We start from the raw sequence: 19,002 nt of genomic DNA on the forward strand, positions 1-19,002 counted from the left end.
GCTTCCCACAAACTTGGAACAACCCAGATGTTGAAAAGCGAGGACAGTAATAGTGAGTGAGGAATTGCCACGCCCTTTAGCGAGACACATCTTCACATTCTGGCCCCCTGATAGTCTGTGAGATGCAAACCCACTGATGTTTCACCTTCATGTGAACAAGACAGGTCAAAGCATCAGTGGTTCCAAATGTGCCATGGTGCTTGGTACTGGCTAAAAGTGTGCGCTGATCTCAGTTTTCTGACTGCCCCCTGTGTACAGTTGCCAATATATGTAAAGGCATCTATCCTCTCCCCTTTCCCATTTGGCCAGGGTGTGTGCTGGGGGTTACAAAGACATGCTGGGATCCCCATTTGTATAGTGACTCATTTAGAATGTGCCTGGGCTCCTGAGGGATCTGCACACTGCCTGTTAAGCTGCCCAAGTCCTGGACAGCTGCCCAGACCTAGCAGCACATTCTCTGTTAGCCTGAAGTCCCTGTTGCTGCCCAGAGCCACTGGTTGATGTTCACAGCAGTGCAGTGAAGTGCTGGGGACCAGCTATTGACTAATGACAGAGACCAGTAATCTTAGAATCAGTGGGGTTTTTAATGAAAGCGGATTGTTCAATCCTGTGGATGGATACTTTAGAAGTGCTTAGAAAAGTAATGGCACATTGCAATGTATCATTGTGATATACTGAGCTATTTTTGTGCTTGATTTCAGATTCCTTATGGCGCTTTTGCAACATGTAAAGTTTTGCAAAAAAAGGTAAGAGAAGTCTAAATACTAAGTGTTATTACAGTATGTGATGTGCCTGTGTAGCGTATATGGGCATTTAGATGATTCTTCAGAGGAAGGTGAAATCTCTGTCCTTAATGCACTTGGCCAGTTGTGCAATGATATATATAGAGGGTTTTGTGATGTTTTCTTGGGGCACCCAGGATTCTGTTATCTTGTTACTCCCCTGCCTCAGCGAGAGAGAGAGACTTGCTGGTGCTAAATGTGGTGTCAGTTCCCTATCACTGTAGTCAAACAATCTACTCAGAAGCTCTGCTAGCCTTGCTTTACCGTGCCAGTTAACTTTAGGTGCACTCCAATCCCTCTTGAAGGCATTCCCTGCAGTATCCAGCCCCTGTCACTGGACTCTCACAGAAATTACCAAGTTCGCTATCTCCAAAGGGACACTGCACACACCAGCCAGTTTGATTCAACTAAGGATTCACACTTTGCTTAATATTACAGCACTGAGATGTACTTATGATAAAATCAAGAGAAATTTATTAACAAAGAGAAAGATTTAAGTGATGCTGCATAAAGGTAATGGAAACAGAATTCGTTAAAAATAAAAACAAAAATATCACGCACTTCTAAGAGACTAAACATAACTTTAGCAGGCTACAGTCCTTTGGCTAAAGCAGTTTTCTCACCCTCAAAATCTGTCTGCAGAGCTTGCTGGTTTTCAGTCAAAACCAGGATCCATAATGGTCACGAATCACTCCACTCTGCCAGGGGCATGAATAACAAAATGTCTTTTTGCTTCTCCTTATATTTCCCCAAAACTCATTGTTTTGACCCCAGAGACAAGACAACCCCCCAGTGGTTTTAGTCTCCAGTGCTTTCCCAGGCTGATTTCATACTCTCCGCTTCCCCGGTCAGCCTGGCTTTTCCTGTTGACTTGCATGCAAATGCAGCTCCCATCATGTTGGCTTTTGCATTGCTTGATTTACCTGCCTGCCAAGGTCTCTGATGTAAACCAACATTCCTGTCTGCGACAAACTTGTTCATCAGCCCTGCCTGGTCATGTCGTTTGAACACATTTGTAGCACACTGTAACGATGCTGGTTCTGGTGGGACCCAACTGAGAGTGCCAATTCAGGACAAATTGCTTAAACAGGGCAGTTACAGCCCAAGGCTGGGGTTTTTCCACCTCTAAGGAAAACCAAACCAGCCAGACTAAGGGTACGTCTATACCAGCCGCTAGTTCGGCGGCTGGCAATCGAACTTCTGGGTTCGACTTATCGCGTCTTGTCTGGACGCGATAAGTCGAACCCGGAAGTGCTCGCCGTCGACTGCGGTACTCCAGCTCAGCGAGAGGAGTACCGCGGAGTCGACGGGGGAGCCTGCCTGCCGCGTGTGGACCGAGGTAAGTTCGAACTAAGGTACTTCGAACTTCAGCTATGTTATTTACGTAGCTGAAGTTGCGTACCTTAGTTCGATTTGGGGGTTTAGTGTAGACCAAGCCTAAGAGGACTTTGGTCTCACCCCACTGGCTAACCACAAGTCACACAAGCAATTTCCTTAGACACTCCAGTTTCCCAGTATCACCACCAGTGCCACTCGTTATGGGGACAAATGGTTATGAAAACCAATACACCAATAAAAGAAAAAAGGTTCTCTCGATCCCAAAGGACCAAGCCCCAGACCCAGGGCAATATACAAATTAGATCTTACCCACAAATCAAGCTGTTGCCAATCCTTTAGAATCTAAAATCTAAAGGTTTATTCATAAAAGGAAAAAGATAGAGATGAGAGCTAGAATTGGTTAAATGGAATTAATTACATACAGTAATGGCAAAGTTCTTGGTTCAGGCTTGTAGCAGTGATGAAATAAACTGCAGGTTCAAAATCAAGTCTCTGGAATACATCCCCAGCTGGGATGGGTCATCAGTCCTTTGTTCAGAGCTTCTGTTTGTAGCAAAGTCCCTCCAGAGGTAAGAAGCAGGATTGAAGACAAGATGGAGGAGATGCATCAGCCTTTTATAGTCTTTTCCAGGTGTAAGAACATCTCTTTGTCCTTACTGTGGAAAATTACAGCAAAATGGAGTCTGGAGTCACATGGGCCAGTCCCTGCATACTTTGCTGAGTTGCAAGGCATATTTGCCTTCTCTCAATGGGTCAGTTGCATAGCTGATGGTCCTTAATGGGCCATCAAGCAGGCTAGGCAGAGCTAACACCAACTTGTCTGGGAAGTTTCCGAGAAGCATAGCATAAGTTTGAAATACAAACAGTATAGAGCCAATATTCACAACTTCAACTACAAAATTGATACACACATATAGACAGCATAATCATAACCAGCAAACCATATCCTTGTCTTAGACACCTCATTTGACCCCCTTTATACAAGATTTGGTGCCACTACAGGACTTTGGTTGCAACAATGATCTATATGGTCCCAGATTATATTAATAATGTCACACACATACGTACAACTTCTTAGTTACCACCCATATATACATCTCACAACGCCTACGATAACCAGTATACCATAAAGCCAGAGGCCCCCAAAGTGTGGGACGTGCTCCCCATGGGGGCATGGAGGAACATCCGGGGGGTGCTGTGGGGCCCAGGCCAGCTGCCATGGGGGCAGGGAGGGAATGCCACCCAGCCCCTCTCCGCCCCCAGCTCTGCTCTGCTCCTGCCCCCAGGCGTTCCCGGCCCCACGCTTGGCCCTGGCCCCAGCCTAGGTGTGGCTCCACTCCTGACCCCGCACCAGTCCCCAACCTCAGCACCCTCACCACAGCTGGGCTGCGGCCCCACTCCCAGCCCCAGACTCACCCCTGGCTGCAGCCCCAGCCTTGGCCCCTTTACCCCTGTCCACATCCCTCCCCCTGACCTGCGGCTCCATTCCTGACCGCTTTGGGGTCCCCCGTTTGGGGACTGCTGCTATAAGCTTTCATGTAATACCTCACATGACCTTCTTTACAGACAAATACTACGATAGCAGTATGTTAGGTGTAGTGAGTTTGTCAAGCCTGATAGGAGTTGCTATCAGAGAGTAGTGAACCACTAATGGGCCTCTGTTTCACAGGAGAATGTGTAGGAATTCTTGCTGAACCCCTACAGGAGTTAACTTAGAATGAATCAAATCTCCTGCTGTCTTAGCTGGCATGACCTCAAGTATTATTGATCAGAAAATTATCCAGACCCTGTTTAAATCCAGCTGTGATATCTGACTCTGGTCTCCTGTGGCAGCCAGTTCCACTCATGCAAATAATTATTTTATTTAATATTTAATCTAATCAGGTCTGAACCCCTTACAGAAATAAAATAATTGAATACAGAATGAAATCCACGGGGATGTGGTTGTTCAGGCTGTAATATCTCCTGTGATGTTATTCCAATGTTATTTTTCTTTTCAGGTGCTGATTGTTCATACAAATAATCTAACATCTCTGGTTCCAAAGTCCTGCAGTCTCCTGAATCTCATAACTGTGAAGGTAACCTGTGACCCTGTAACAGTGTCTCTGTTCTGCAGAGTAAACCAAATAAACCCCCTACCCATCAAACTGATTCTCGCCTCTAGGGACTGGCAGCAAGGTGCAAAGGCTTCTTCACTGAGCTCATCTCTTCAGTTTCATCCCCGGGAGGCAGTGGCAGGAAGTTTTTACCATCTGGTGGTTGTTGAGCTATTGTCGCTGGCACTACCGTGAATCCATTTGTTTGCAGAGGCTGGGTTTTTCTTAGCCATAGAAATGCAAGGCTGGACGGGATCGGGAGAGTTCATCAAGTCCAGCCCCCTGCACTGAGGCGGGACCAAGTAAACCTAGCCCATCCCTCACAGCTTTTGGTCCAACCTGTTCTTAAAAGCCTCCAGTGACAGGGATTCCCCACAAGCTGGTTGACCTGTTCCAGTGCTGAACTATCTGTAGAGTTAGAAAGCTTTTCTTAATATCTAACCTAAGTCTCCCTTGGTCCAACCTGAGTCCAGGTTACTTCTTGTCCTTCCTTTGCTGGACATGGAGAACAATGGATCACTGATGGGGGTAAGGTGCCCAACTCCTATTGGAAGTCAATAGGAAATGGATGCCTGATGTTCTTAGGACCCTTTGAAAGTTGCAGCCTGGCAGACTGACTTTCACTGCTGGGTAACTGCTCTCCTTTCGTGCTTATAATGTGACACCTCACCACAAGCTTGGTTGAGATGGAATCTTCTCCTCCTGTCCTAGGTTTTAGATCTCCATGACAACCAGCTGACATCGCTTCCTGATGATATTGGCCAGCTGACATATCTCCAGGTAAAGGGTTTGTGGGTTGTGTCCTGGGTGCCTGCTTTAGGATCTCTTCAGCATGGTTGATTTGTATTGCTATTAAATAGCTAACTAGTATTTTAAATGATAGTTGTCAGTGGCTTGGATCCTTATCACTTTCCCCAAGAGCCAGGCTAATCGCAGTGAAAATGGCAGTATGGGGCATAGCAGACGCTTCACATTTCTTGGTGCCAGTTTACACCACTCTGCTATAATTGGCCTTCAGGCTAGGGCAACGGCTAGCAAACCAGGTCACCAACCATGTGCCAGAAGCAGAAGTTTCCAGTCCTATTGCCTTTCTGAAATACTCAGGTTCTGCAGCTCCTATTCATAGAGAATCATAGAAGATCAGGGTTGGAAGGGACCTCAGGAGATCATCTAGTCCAACCCCCTGCTCAAAGCAGGGCCAATCCCCAGACAGATTTTTGCACCAGATCCCTAAATGGCCCCTTCAAGGATTGAACTCACAACCCTGGGTTTAGCAGGCCAATGCTCAAACCACTGAGTTATCCCTCCCCGCCAATGAATGTGTTGGGAGAGACAGTCCCGGAGTGCCTATTGTAACTCTGATGACCAGTTGCCACTGAAGAAAGAGACTAGTCCTCCCCTCCTGCTCTGCGCTCTTGCTGCAGAGGGCATTGCTCTAGGAAGTTACCGGACATTCCACTATGAGAACCCACTGGAGCATAGGGATCTTGTCTCCTGAGAAATGAGGAAGAGCATTACAAGACTTAAAGTATGTGTGTATTGTACATAATATGGAGGGGGCACATGTCCTGTGCAGCCTGTGAGAGACCTGCCCTCAGCAGTGACTTTGGGAGCCCTGTTCCATAGACCATGAGAAGCTGTGCATTGTGGAGGAGGGAGATGGTCTCCGTGGGTAGGGCAGGATTGGACCGTTATGTGAACAAACTAACTGAGACCTCAGCCGCATGCTCTGATTGGGTTGTATGCTCTGCCCTTCTGTTGGGAAGTTGGTGCTCTAGCAATGGAGGCTGGGAAATATGTTCCAGATGGGGAAGAAATAAATCAGCATCTGCCAGTCTGAGGGGGGATGGGACTTTTTTCCATGCTTTGACTGGGGGGCTAGATAAGAGCCACCCCCTAGTAAACACTGAGATTCCACAGTAGTCCCAGGCAGGGAATAATGGTTGCAGTGTCTCCTGAAAAATAGACTAAGCAATGGCTAATTAATCTTTAGATGCTAACGATGATAGACTGGCCCTCTTGGAAGTTACTAGCTGATCTTTAGGTCCCTCTGCCTGGTATGTGGACTTAGTTCCATTATTGCGAGATGCCATATAAAATATGAATAAACCAACAAAATTCATTCTGATTACACCAGCTTTGGTAGAGGGTTCAGCTGGGTTTCATGCCCCTAGACCAGGGGTAGTCAATAGGCAGACCATGGGCCAAATCCAGACACTTTTGAGTGGACTGTAAAAGTCAAATTGGCTGAAGCCAAGCAGGGCAGGATCCATGGGGAGGGGTGGGTGGCTGGGCCAGGCTGCTGGGCACATTGTGTCTCCAGGCGGCTGCTTGGTGCAGCTGCAGCCTCACCAGCTCCATCCTCCACCAGCTGGCAGCAGCACAGGGATGGAGCGAGTGGGCCATATGGGTGAATGAGCAGGCACTGGCATCTGGGCTCAGTGAGTGGGGCAGTGGGAGCCTCTCTGGGCAGGGACCTGGTGGGCAATCTGGGGACTTGTGGGGAGCTGGGTCACCCAGCCCACCAGGTCAGCGCAGCTGCCATGCATCTCTCAGCCAGATCACCTGCCCCACCACGGGGCCTCAGAGCCAGGCCCCAGCTCCCCACCCTGGAGAAGGGGAGAGGCAGGGAAGCGCTGACTGATGGGCTGGCACTGGGTCCCAGGCCTGCACCAGCCACCCTGACACCATGGCATGGAGCAACACTGCCCCCCACCTTGAGAGTGAGGCCCCAGGTGCCCCTTCCAGCACTCCCCAAATACTTCCTCCAGCACCCCGCAAAAGCCCCCTCCCAGTACACAGACCCTCCAGAACCCCCCAGGAACTCCTTCCAGCACCCCTCAAATGCCATCTCCCAGTATACACCCCCCCTCCAACACTCCCAAATGCCCCCTCCCAATACACGCAGCCCTCTTGTACCCCCACAAATACTCCCTTCAGCACCCCCCAAATCCTCTCCCAGTACACAGACCCCACCACGTAACTCCTCCAGCACCCCCAAATTCTCCCTCCCAGTGCACCCACCCCTCCTGCACCCCTAAATATCCCCTCTTAGTACACACCCCTCCAGCACCCCCAGTTACCCCCTCCCAGTACACACACTCCTCCCTCATTGCCCCAAATATTCCCTCCAGCACCCCCCAACTGTACCCCCAGCTTCCCCTCCCCTTCTGTCAATGTCTTCTTTTTGGGAACTTGAAATATGGTAACCCTAAGCTGGGTGTGGTCAGTTGGGGGCAGTAAGGGGAGAGGAGCTGGTGGGGAGTGTGACGGGTTGGATCACAGAAACCCCCTGGGAGCTTCCACCTGATGTGCCAAGACTACCTCTGCTCCTGTTTTCCCTGCTAGCTCAGGACTCCAGCAGCCTGTCTTGCTGAGCCAGACATTATAGAGACATTCCCGTCTGCTCCAACACAGACCCAGGGTCTGAATTACTTGCCCCAAAGCTGCAGGTTTACCTGAAAGCAGCTAACAGAAGTGTTCCTGTCTTTAACACTCAGATGCCCAACTCCCAATGGGGTCTAAACCCAAATAAATCCGTTTTACCCCGTATAAAGCTTATGCAGGGTAAACTCATAAATTGTTTACCCTCTATAACACTGATAGAGGATATGCACAGTTGTTTGCTCCCCCAGGTATTAATACATACTATGAGTTAATTAATAAGTAAAAAGTGATTTTATTAAATACAGAAAGTAGGATTTAAGTGGTTCCAGGTAGTAACAGACAGAACAAAGGAAGTCACCAAGCAAAATAAAATAAAATGCGCAAATCTATGTCTAATCAAACTGAATACAGATAATCTCACCCTCAGAGATGCTTCAGTAAGTTTTTTCCTCAGACTGGACACCTTCCAGGCCCAGGCACAATTCTTTCCCCTGGTACAGCTCTTGTTCCAGCTCAGGCGGTAGCTAGGGGATTCTTCATGATGGCTCTCTCTCTTTCTTCTCTTCCACCCCTTTATATATCTTTTGCATAAGGCGGGAATCCTTTGTCTCTCTCTGGGTTTCCACCTCCCCTCACTGGAAAAGCACCAGGTTAAAGATGGATTCCAGTTCATGTGACATGATCACATGTCACGGTAAGACCCCAAGCCTTCATTCCTCCCAGCCTGACTCACTGAAAGGCTTGCTAGCAAACAGAGCCTCAGTCAATTGTCCTGGTTGATTGGAGCCACTAAGATTCCAAACCACGATTAATGGCCCATACTTTGCATAATTACAATAGGCCCTCATGAGTTATATTTCATATTTCTAGTCCCAGATACAAGAGTGGTACATTTATACAAATAGGACGATCACACTCAGTAGATTATAAGCTTTGTAATGATACCTTACAAGAGACCTTTTTCATGAAGCATATTCCAGTTAATATTCACTCATTACTATATTTTTATAAAACCATATAGACTGCACAACGTCACGGGGTAATCGGCGGGGTTATATGCCTACAATAATTTTATTTGACAAACCAAAGTTAATACTCCTTGTAAACTCAAAACAAATTCACACTTAAAACAATTGTCTGAAAATGTTTTAATGCTAATATTTGCATCTGACATTTTATCGATGTATTTTCTCAAAGTCTCAGATCTAATTTATTACATCTTTCCTGGAGGTTATTTTTAGGTTATACAGTGCACTAGCAATATAGGCCCAGGGTGTATTACACAGCATTGTATGTGTTGAACAGGGGCACTTGTGGTGTGAAAAATGTTTCTCTGAAGTCTGGACCTTGACTGTACCCTGGCCAAGAAATGTAGACCTTGACACAAAAAAATTGACTACCCCTGTCCTTGACCCTAATACTCTTCAGGGAATTCTGCTCTATTATGCGTATGCAGAAGTCATGTGTCCTGCTGATTTTTTTTTTTTCAGCAGAAAATACATTTCTGTCCCAGAAGTACTGCAGTTCTGTCTTTGCCCAGCAGAGGCCACTGTGGAACCAAAACAGCTAGCACAGAATTCCCCCAAGAGTAACTCCGAGGAGTCTGGGACAGCCATGGACTGTTATGGGTTACTGGGTCCTCAGCCTATGTGGCAGTATATAGCACTCATCTGATCATATCTGGATTATTTTTCTGTGCAAACAAAGGGAAAAGGTGGGCATTTAGCCATGGCAGAAGGTCAGTCTGTTTTCCACCTGCTGCACCTGGACTCAGTTCTGTGTTCTACTTTCACCAATGAATGGGGATCACCATTGTTCTGAGTAAATGGACATGCTCTGGGTCTTGCTCCTAAAGGACAGCTCTGCAGGGTCTCTTACTAGCAAAGCCAGACCCTTAGGCCATGTCTACACTACAGCCTGTGCGTCGGCAAAATGTATGTTGCTCCACGGTGTGAATATTCCACACACCTCCGAGCGACATAAGTTACACCAACATAAGTGTTTGTATGCACAGCACTATGTCAGTGAGAGAACTTCTCTTACCAATATAGCTTATGATGCTCGCGGAGCTCTCTCCCGTCGGCATAGAATGTCTTCACCAGATGCGCTGCAGCGGTGCAGCTATATCGGTACAGTTGCACCACTACAATGCTGTCCATGTAGACATGGCCTTAGGGACTGCAAATTGACAAATCCTCTTAAAGTGACTCAGTGGGAGCTTCCAAGAACAGCTCTTCCCAGCTAGGCCAAAACTGTGCTCTTGTCTTCTGGTCAGCTGCAGACTCCCAAGTCTCCCTGAGTGATTGGCCAATGGCTCTTTCCAAGAGCTTTGTTACCCGAACAGTTGTTCTTAAACCCATTGGGCTCGTGGGCACTCAGACACAGCATAAGCAAGCAGAGGTTCTGAGGCTTACAGAATGAATCGCTTGAATATCTTCTCTCTCTTAATATCCTAGGTCCTAAACATTGAAAGGAATCTCTTAAAATCTCTTCCATGGTCTATAGGGGACCTCGCCCAACTCCAGACCCTCAATGTGAAAGGTATGGCAAACTTTTCTAAGGCTGGCCACCAGAAGAGCATCAATAACAACTTCCCAACTCTTAATTTGCATGTAATTTACATGTTTTAAAACCATATTGAACTCTCACACCCATGGTTCTTGCTTGTCCTTGTATCTTCCTCGTTAGATGATCAGAAAATGTTGCTTGTTCAAGCTCTCCAGCAATTCAAAATAATGGTCCTGTGCCTGCTCAGACCAGTAGTTATAGGGAGAGAGCAATGGACAACTGCATTTTAGAGCTCCCCAGTCTATATTTCGCCCTATGGCTGCACTTTGGGCACCTGATTTAGATTATACATCCCTTGAATCTCCCAAGCATAGAGGGGAGGAGAGCAGGGCAGCCTGCATCCGTGGAGGGAAATACAGTCAGAGAACCAAAGTAATCTCTTTCTGCCTGGTGACTTTGTCTCTGCAGATGCCAGTGGTGCTAGGCCGGAAGAAGAGGACTAGAGGGCAGGGGAGTGGGAATGCTGTGTATGCTGGGTGGGATACTAGTGATCTCTCAGGGAGGGGAGGTGTAGATCACATGCCAACTTAACCGGTCATTTCCTCTATTTTGTGGGCTTGTTACTGATGTACAAAGCCCACTGACACCTCAACCCTTTGTTAACAAAGTTTTTGTGTGGAAATTTCCTTTGCGTAAATTCAGGCACAAAACTCTTCTCTACTTAGGGTATGTCTACACTCCGGGATTAATCCGAATTTATATAATTTGAATTTGGGAAACAGATTGTATAAAGTCGAATGTATGCGGCCACACTAAGCACATTAATTCGGCGGTGTGCATCCATGTTCCGGGGCTAGCGTCGATTTCTGGAGCGTTGCACTGTGGGTAGCTATCCCATAGTTATCCCATAGTTCCCGCAGTCTCCCCCGCCCATTGGAATTCTGGGTTGAGATCCCAGTGCCTGATGGGACAAAAAACATTGTCGCAGGTGGTTCTGGGTACAGCCTCACCCCTCCCTCCCTCCCTGCATGAAAGCAACGGACGGGAGACAACCATTTCGCGCCTTTTTTCCTGGGTGAACACTGCAGACTCCATATCACGGCAAGCATGGAGCCCACTCAGCTCAAGACAGCAGTCATGAACATTGTAAACACCTCGCGCGTTCTTGTGGAGTTTATGCTGAGCCAGGACCAGAAAAACGAGGCGAAGAGGCAGCGGCGGCGGCAGCGCAGCGACAAGCGTGATGAGGACATGGACACGGACACAGAATTCTGTCAAACCGCGGGCCCCGGTGCTTTGGAGATCATGTTGTTAATGGGGCAGGTTCTATCCATGGAACGCCGATTCTGGGCAAGGGAAACAAGCACAGACTGGTGGGACCGCATAGTGTTGCAGGTGTGGGATGATTCCCAGTGGCTGCGGAACTTTCGCATGCGTAAGGGCACTTTCATGGAACTTTGTGACTTGCTGTCCCCTGCCCTGAAACGCCAGAATACCAAGATGAGAGCAGCCCTCACAGTTGAGAAGTGAGTGGCGATAGCCCTGTGGAAGCTTGCAACGCCAGACAGCTACCGGTCAGTCGGGAATCAATTTGGAGTGGGCAAATCTACTGTGGGGGCTGCTGTGATGCAAGTAGCCAAAGCAATCACTCAGGTGCTGCTACGAAAGGTAGTGACTCTGGGAAATGTGCAGGTCATAATGGATGGCTTTGCTGCAATGGGATTCCCTAACTGTGGTGGAGTGATAGATGGAACCCATATCCATATCTTGGCACCGGAGCACCAGGGTACCCAGTACATAAACCGCAAGGGGTACTTTTCAATGGTGCTGCAAGCACTTGTGGATCACAAGGGACGTTTCACCAACATCAACGTGGGCTGGGCGGGAAGGGTTCATGACGCTCGCGTCTTCAGGAACACTACTCTGTTTAAAGGGCTGCAGCAAGGGGCTTACTTTCCGGACCAGAAAATAACCTTTGGGGATGTTGAAATGCCAATAGTTATTCTTGGGGACCCAGCCTACCCCTTAATGCCATGGCTCATGAAGCCATATCCAGGCAGCCTGGACAGGAGTCAGGAGCTGTTCAACTACAGGCTGAGTAAGTGCAGAATGGTGGTAGAATGTACATTTGGCCGTTTAAAAGGTCGCTGGCGATCGTTACTGACTCGCTCAGACCTCAGCCAAACCAATCTCCCCATTGTTATTTCTGCTTGCTGTGTGCTCCACAATCTCTGTGAAAGTAAGGGGGAGACCTTTATGGCGGGGTGGGAGGCTGAGGCAAATCGCCTGGCTGCTGATTACGCGCAGCCAGACACCAGGGCGATTAGAAGAGCACACCAGGAAGCGCTGTGCATCAGAGAAGCTTTGAAAACCAGTTTCATGACTGGCCAGGCTACAGTGTGACATATCTGTTTGTTTTTCCTTCATGAAAACCCGCCCCTTTATTGACTCATTCTCTGTAAGGAACCCACCCTCTCCCTTCCCCCAGCTTGCTTTCAAACCAAATAAAGTCACTATCGTTTAAAAATCATTTATTCTTTATTAATAGATTATAAAAAGAGGGAGGGAACCCGGGTGGGGTTTGGGAGGAGGATCGGTGGGAAGGAAAAGGCCACTAAAAAAAGGTTAAAAAAATGACAGCCTTTTGCTTGGGCTGTCCACTGGTGTGGAATGGGAAGGTGTACAGAGCCTCCTCCCCGCGTTCTTACACGTCTGGGTGAGGAGGCTATGGAACATGGTGAGGGGGAAGGGAGGTTATACAGGGGCTGTAGCGGCACTCTGTTGTCCTGCTGCCGTTCCTGAAGCTCCACCAGACGCCGGAGCATGTCTGTTTGCTCACGCAGCAGCCCCAGCGTTGCATCCTGCCTCCTCTGATCTTCCTGCCGCCACCTCTCATCTCGAGCGTCTCTCCTGTCCTCACGTTGGTCCCTCCTGTCCTCACGTTCACTGGCTTCTTTCCTATACTTTGAAACCGTGTCCTTCCACTCATTCAGATGAGCTCTGTCACTGCGGGTGGATTCCATGAATTCTGCGAACGCCTCGTCTCGCGTCTTCTTTTTCCGACGCCTTATCTGTGATAGCCTTCGGGACGGAGGAGGGAGGCTTGAAGAATTTGCAGCTGCTGGAGGGAGGGAAAAAAGGAGAGAATTTTTTTAAAAGATACTTTTTGCAGAACAATGCTTATACTCTTTCACGGTGATCAACACTATTCACATTACACAGCACATGTGATTTCTGTGCAAGGTTGCATTTTGCCTCTTAATATTGAGTGCCTGTGGCTTTGCTGCTAGAGATCACAGACGCAGGTCCGGGCAACAGAATTCGGCTTGCATGCGGCCATGGTAAGCCATTGTCTTTCGGCTTCTGCGCCCTCCTTTCCCACATACCAAGCAAAGCCCGTTGGTTTTCCTGTTAACATTCAGCAGCAGAAAACAAACTAACCACCCCCCCGCATCCAATTCTCTGGATGATTGCTTTATCCCTCCCCCCACCACGTGGCTGGTATCAGGGAAGATCCCTGCTAGCCAAACGCGAAAAGCTCTGGGCCAATTCCCCCCCCCCCCCCTGCGCTTGGCTAACTGCAGGGAAGGATTTCTTTTCAGCCACAAGCAAACAGCCCAGTAGGAACTGCCACCTCTGTCCCCTTAATTAAATTCCCGTATTTCAACCAGGCTACCATGAGCGATATCACTCTCCTGAGGATTACACAGCAAGATAAAGAACGGATGTTGCTTGAATGCCAGCAAACACCGGGGCCATACGCTGCCAGGCTTTGTCATGCAGTGATACCAGATTACTTGCTGCAAGCATGGTGCGGTCAAGTGTCCTACCATGGAGGATGGAATAAGGCTGCACTGCCCAGAAACTTTGTGGCAAGGCTTTTGGAGTACCTCCAGGAGAGCTTCATGGAGATGTCCCTGGAGGATTTCCGCTCCATCCCCAGACACGTTAACAGACTTTTCCAGTAGCTGTACTGGCTGCAAATGCATCCCAAATTCTCAGGGCAAAGTAATCATTGAAAACCCTTGCTTTTAAAACAAGTTTTATATTTTAAAAGGTAAACTCACCTGAGGTCCCTTCCATGGGGTCGTGGTCTTGGATACTGGGTTGGGAGGGTACTTCAGTCAGGGTGAGAAAAAGATCCTGGCTGTTGGGGAGAACGGAGTGCTGGGTGCTCTCTGCAAGCTCGTCCTCCTCCTCCTCCTCTTCCCCGTCCGCAGAATCCTCAGATGTAGCTGATGAGATTATCCCCGCCTCGGAATCCACGGTCACAGGTGGGGTAGTGGTGGCGGCTCCCCCTAGAACTGCATGCAGCTCGTCGTAGAAGCGGCATGTCCGCGGCTCTGACCCGGAGCGACCATTTGCCTCCTTTGTTTTTTGATAGGCTTGTCTGAGCTCCTTGACTTTCACGCGGCACTGATCTGAGTCCCTATTGTGGTCTTTCTCCATCATGCCCTTGGAGATTTTTTCAAAAGTTTTTGCATTTCGTCTTTTTGAACAAAGTTCTGCTAGCACTGAATCCTCTCCCCATATAGCGATCAGATCCAGTACCTCCCGCACGGTCCATGCTGGTGCTCTTTTTCGATTATCGGCCTGCATGGTTTCCTGTGCTGAAGAGCTATCTGTGGTCACCTGTGCTCTCCACACTGGGCAAACAGGAAATGAAATTCAGATGTTCGCGGGGCTTTTCCTGTCTACCTGGCCAGTGCATCCGAGTTCAGATTGCTGTCCAGAGCGGTCACAATGGTGCACTGTGGGATAGCTCCCGGAGGCCAATACCATCGAATTGTGGCCACACTAACCCTAATTCGAAATGATAAAATTGATTTTGGCGCTACTCCGCTCGTCGGGGTGCAGTACAGAAATCGATTTAAAGAGCCCTTTATTTCTAATTAAATGGCTTCGTTGTGTGGACGGGTGCAGGGTTAATTCGATTTAACGCTGCTAAATCCGAATTAAAGTAGTAGTGTAGACCAGGCCTTAGTGCTATGTTTTGGGAGCGCATGTAGCGACTCTTAATACAGATGATGGACATGACAGGAGAAGTCAGGCAAACAGAAGATGACTCTTAAATATTTGAGTGCTGGGGTTGTTTCTCAAACACGCTGATGCACCTCTTGCTCCGTGATCTCCTATGAAATCCCCCTGCTCTGAACCAGGCGCTAGGTTGGTTCAGTTTTCTGCTAGGCTGGTAGAAAGGGTAGGATTGACAGATCTGCTGTAGGCTATTGAAATACCCCCATTTTAGTTTAGTTGTGACAATGCTTTTGGTGTGGTGTTGTGGGGGATGGGAAGAGCTAGACTCTGTGCTGTGAGACTAATTTCTGGCAACAAGAGAAGTGAGGGGCTATAAATACAGAAATCTCTCAGAAAACCTGTCTCTGACACTATGTATAGCAGCAAGGTAATGAGAGAGGTGGGCAGCAGCAGAGGGGTAGGTCAGGTGTTGTAACAAGCAGAAGTAGCTGCCTGGAAATAACTTGCGCTAGCCAAGCTTTAAGGTAGGCCCACCAGAACTCAGCAGCCAAATAATCCTCCTGGATTCGCCAGGCCTGTATCTCTGCTTTGGCCACAGTGGGCCAATGTCCCTAAAGAGCAGCACAGGCTTAGGAGAACCCACGAGAACACTCTGATAAAGGGAACATTGTGAAGCAGGGATTGGACTGGAGTGTGTGGGAGCTTAAGTAATTGCTGTGTTCAGCTGAAACCCTGGCCTCTTTCCCCTTAGATGCACAGGCCAATAATCAGTATCCTTCCCTCCCATCCCATGTCTTTGCAGTGGAGTTAAGATGTTCCAGCACCGCGTGTAGTTCTCTTAAGGTACATCTACACTGCAAAAAAACCCCACAGCAGCAAGTCTCAGCGCCTGGGTCCACTGACTCAGGCTGATACTGCAGGGCTAAAGCTAGCAGTGTAGATGTTCCCACTCGGGCTGGAGCCTGGACTCTGAGACCCTCACCCTTTGCAGAGATGTACCCACTGACTCAAAGTCTCAGTAAGGGCTTGTCTACACTACTGTGTGGGGTCGATCTAAGATATGCAACTTCAGCTATGTGAATAGCGTAGCTGAAGTCGACGTACTTAGATCTACTTACCGTGGTGTCTTCACTGCGGTAAGTTGACAGCTGACGCTCTCCTATCGACTCCGCTTGTGCTTCTCGTTCTGGTGGAGTACCGGAGTCGACGGGCGAGCGCTCAGCGGTCGATTTATCACATCTAGACGCAATAAATCGACCCCTGCTGGATCAATCGCTGCCCACAGATCCTAATGTGACTAAGGAAGGAGGTTCTGTGCGTGCTGAACTGCCCAGCACATTGTAGTGCTTAGGAATAGCTGATTTGGTAAGCCTCAGGCTGGGGCTGTCAGGATAGGCCCTGATGACCTTGCTGGCTGTGGCCAGCTAAGGCATCTAACAAAGCATTAACCATACCAGAGTGTGTGTACAGTTTGTGTAGTTTAATAAACAGTCTGGAACCAAGAGGTCCCACAAGCTCAAAGACTAGGTCTCACTCTGAACTAGGTAGCTGGCAGAGCTGTTTTCACTCAAATGACCAAGAACAGCAGTTTAGCTGTTTGGAAAGGCTAACTTTTCTATGTGTACTGTCCCTTTAAATGTTAATACCTCTGTCAGGGGCTGGGGGCATTTGTGCCTGCTCCTGGCTTCCTCCCCATCTGTTCCCCATGTGCCCTCGCTGTCACATTAGGCTCCTCGCCCCCATCATGGCTGTTGGCAAGTCTTGTCATTTGTGGCTGTCCACAGTCTCTATGCCCCAGCCTCTCCCCTGCTCTTATCCATACGGTGACATTCTCACTGCCCTGCCCCCCGCACCCATCCTCTCCAATCTGGACACTGCTGCCAAAATCCCTCTCTCCTAGCTGCTCAGCCCTGGGCACTTCTCCTCTTGGAATCCCTCAATTGTCTTCCACTCCCTTCCAGTGCCCTGTTCTACTCCTCCCCTGCCAGGCCCTGACCAGCTCCACCCCTTCCTCCAGCTCCCCTCCTGCCTCCTGAATTCCCTTTGTGCGTTTTTCTCCCACTTTCACTTTTGTTCCTTTCATGTTGCCCCTTAAGCCTGGAGTCCCTTCCCTCTGCTTAGGGGTCAAACCCTGCCTCTCCGCAAAGCCCCTCACACTCAATCCACTGAGTCCTTAACCTGGTACATTTTTGTTCTGGATTGTAGCTAGTCAACCTCTTAGGCCAGGGACCACCTTCCCTATATCTTTTGTAAGGGGCTGGCTGGTCACATGGTGTTGGCTTCCAGCTGGCTGTGTCCCACTGTGACCTTCCCAGGGAAGCAACTGCTGTAGTGACCTCAGGGATGTTATGTGGCATTGCTGGCGAGCGATCTTGACTATGAGGGAGGCATCTACATTGGTCTCTGTGTTAAAATGTGCTGAGCTTGCACCAAGTTTTGAGATCCCCTCATGTATGGTACATAATGTAGGGACAAAGTGATTTTTATTCACAGACTAGTGTAATCTCAAGTCAGTGTATTGAAAATACCAAACTAGCTGGCAGCTGAGGGGCTTGCAATTCAAAGGAGTGAATTCTCTGGAGGGTTGATTTTGGGGGTGGACTAATCAGCGTCCCTTTTCTCCCTAGGTAATAAGCTGAAGGAACTGCCTTCTACCCTGGGTGACCTGCGCAGCTTGCGCACCCTTGATGTCAGTGAGAACCTGCTGCAGGAATTGCCCCAGGCGCTGGCTCACATCCGCACGCTGGAGGTATGCAACCCCTACATACAAATGGCAGCGTTAGGCCATAATCCAGGCAACTGCAAGGGTCCCCGAGGCAGTGAGAGGACCCCGGATATGGTGACTCAGTTACTTGTCCCTGGTGACAAACACAGTTGCAGCGGAGCTGGAACACACCCTACTGTGCGGATGATTCCATTTTTTCTCTACAGAATGGCATCCTCTATGCACAGTGCATGTGAGATCACGCTGGCTGCAGGTGATGCCTGCTAGTGCAGAAGCATTTTGCCATTCAGTTATGGTGAGGTGCAATGAAAGTCTGGCAGATCAATCTCTAGGGTGAAACTGTCCTTTTCTGCTGCTTTGACCCCCTGGCTTTGAGCCAGTGGGACTCTGTCTGGGTTGTTAGATTGTGAATGAAAGCTGGAGCTCTGTGTGCTCTTTGTTTTGGAGACTCTGACGCTGGATGCTTCGTCCATGACCTACCCGCCATATGATGTTTGCAGTGCTGGCACAGAGTCTGTCCAGCAGTTCCTGTGCAAAGGTAAGCAAGGGGAGCAGCCTGTAGATGGGGGTAAAAGGTCAAGGGTCTGCTGCACAGCGTACCTGCAGCTAAATACCAATCGGGTCTTGCCCCGAGTTCCAGGAATGTGTCTGTGAAGGTGTGATGTTCCAAAGGCAGTTGGTACTTCATGAGCTGTACCTGGTACCTCAGGGAGCTCTTGATTGGTGTTTTTGCTCATGTGACAGATACATTAGACAGCATGGAAGCCGTAGCTGGCAGACAGCCAGAGTATGAGCTACGGGCTGGGTATTGACTTCTTACTGGCTTTTTGAAATTGATGACTGTTAGAGAGCTTATTCCTTCACTCTCACACTTCGCCTGTCCTTCTCGCATGAACAGAGAGCAACAATACCCAAAGTCCAAAGGTGCAAACAATTCGATGTTTATTAGGGTGAACTTCCAGCAAGCTTAAATCCAAGTTCCTTTTTCCTTATTTTCGAATTCCAACTTACTTCCTGTTTGCCCCTAATTGATATAGTAATATTTTTAGCTATACCTTAACCAATCATTCCACTAAAATTTACCTAACCAATCCTAACATATTAAAACATGATTAGCTAACCAATTATATCCCACTATCTTAATTAGTTTACACCCAGCAAAATTAATTATACAGCAGACAGAAACAAT

The 19,002-nt window shown here is 48.5% G+C and overlaps 1 protein-coding gene across 5 annotated transcripts in view; it reads left to right on the forward strand.

Moving 5' to 3' along the window:
* Positions 1–19,002, forward strand: part of LRSAM1 (leucine rich repeat and sterile alpha motif containing 1) — a 62,690-nt gene that overhangs the window by 9,085 nt on the left and 34,603 nt on the right. For all 5 annotated transcript variants that reach the window (XM_054007583.1, XM_054007582.1, XM_054007585.1 and 2 more), the window contains exons 4-9: positions 702–746; positions 4,121–4,198; positions 4,928–4,996; positions 10,060–10,144; positions 17,716–17,837; positions 18,261–18,351. In XM_054007583.1, coding sequence (XP_053863558.1) covers positions 702–746; positions 4,121–4,198; positions 4,928–4,996; positions 10,060–10,144; positions 17,716–17,837; positions 18,261–18,351 — 490 coding nt within the window. The remainder of the gene's footprint in view (positions 1–701; positions 747–4,120; positions 4,199–4,927; positions 4,997–10,059; positions 10,145–17,715; positions 17,838–18,260; positions 18,352–19,002) is intronic.

This window comes from Malaclemys terrapin, chromosome 17, assembly GCF_027887155.1.
Source record: "Malaclemys terrapin pileata isolate rMalTer1 chromosome 17, rMalTer1.hap1, whole genome shotgun sequence".
NCBI lineage: Eukaryota > Metazoa > Chordata > Testudines > Emydidae > Malaclemys > Malaclemys terrapin.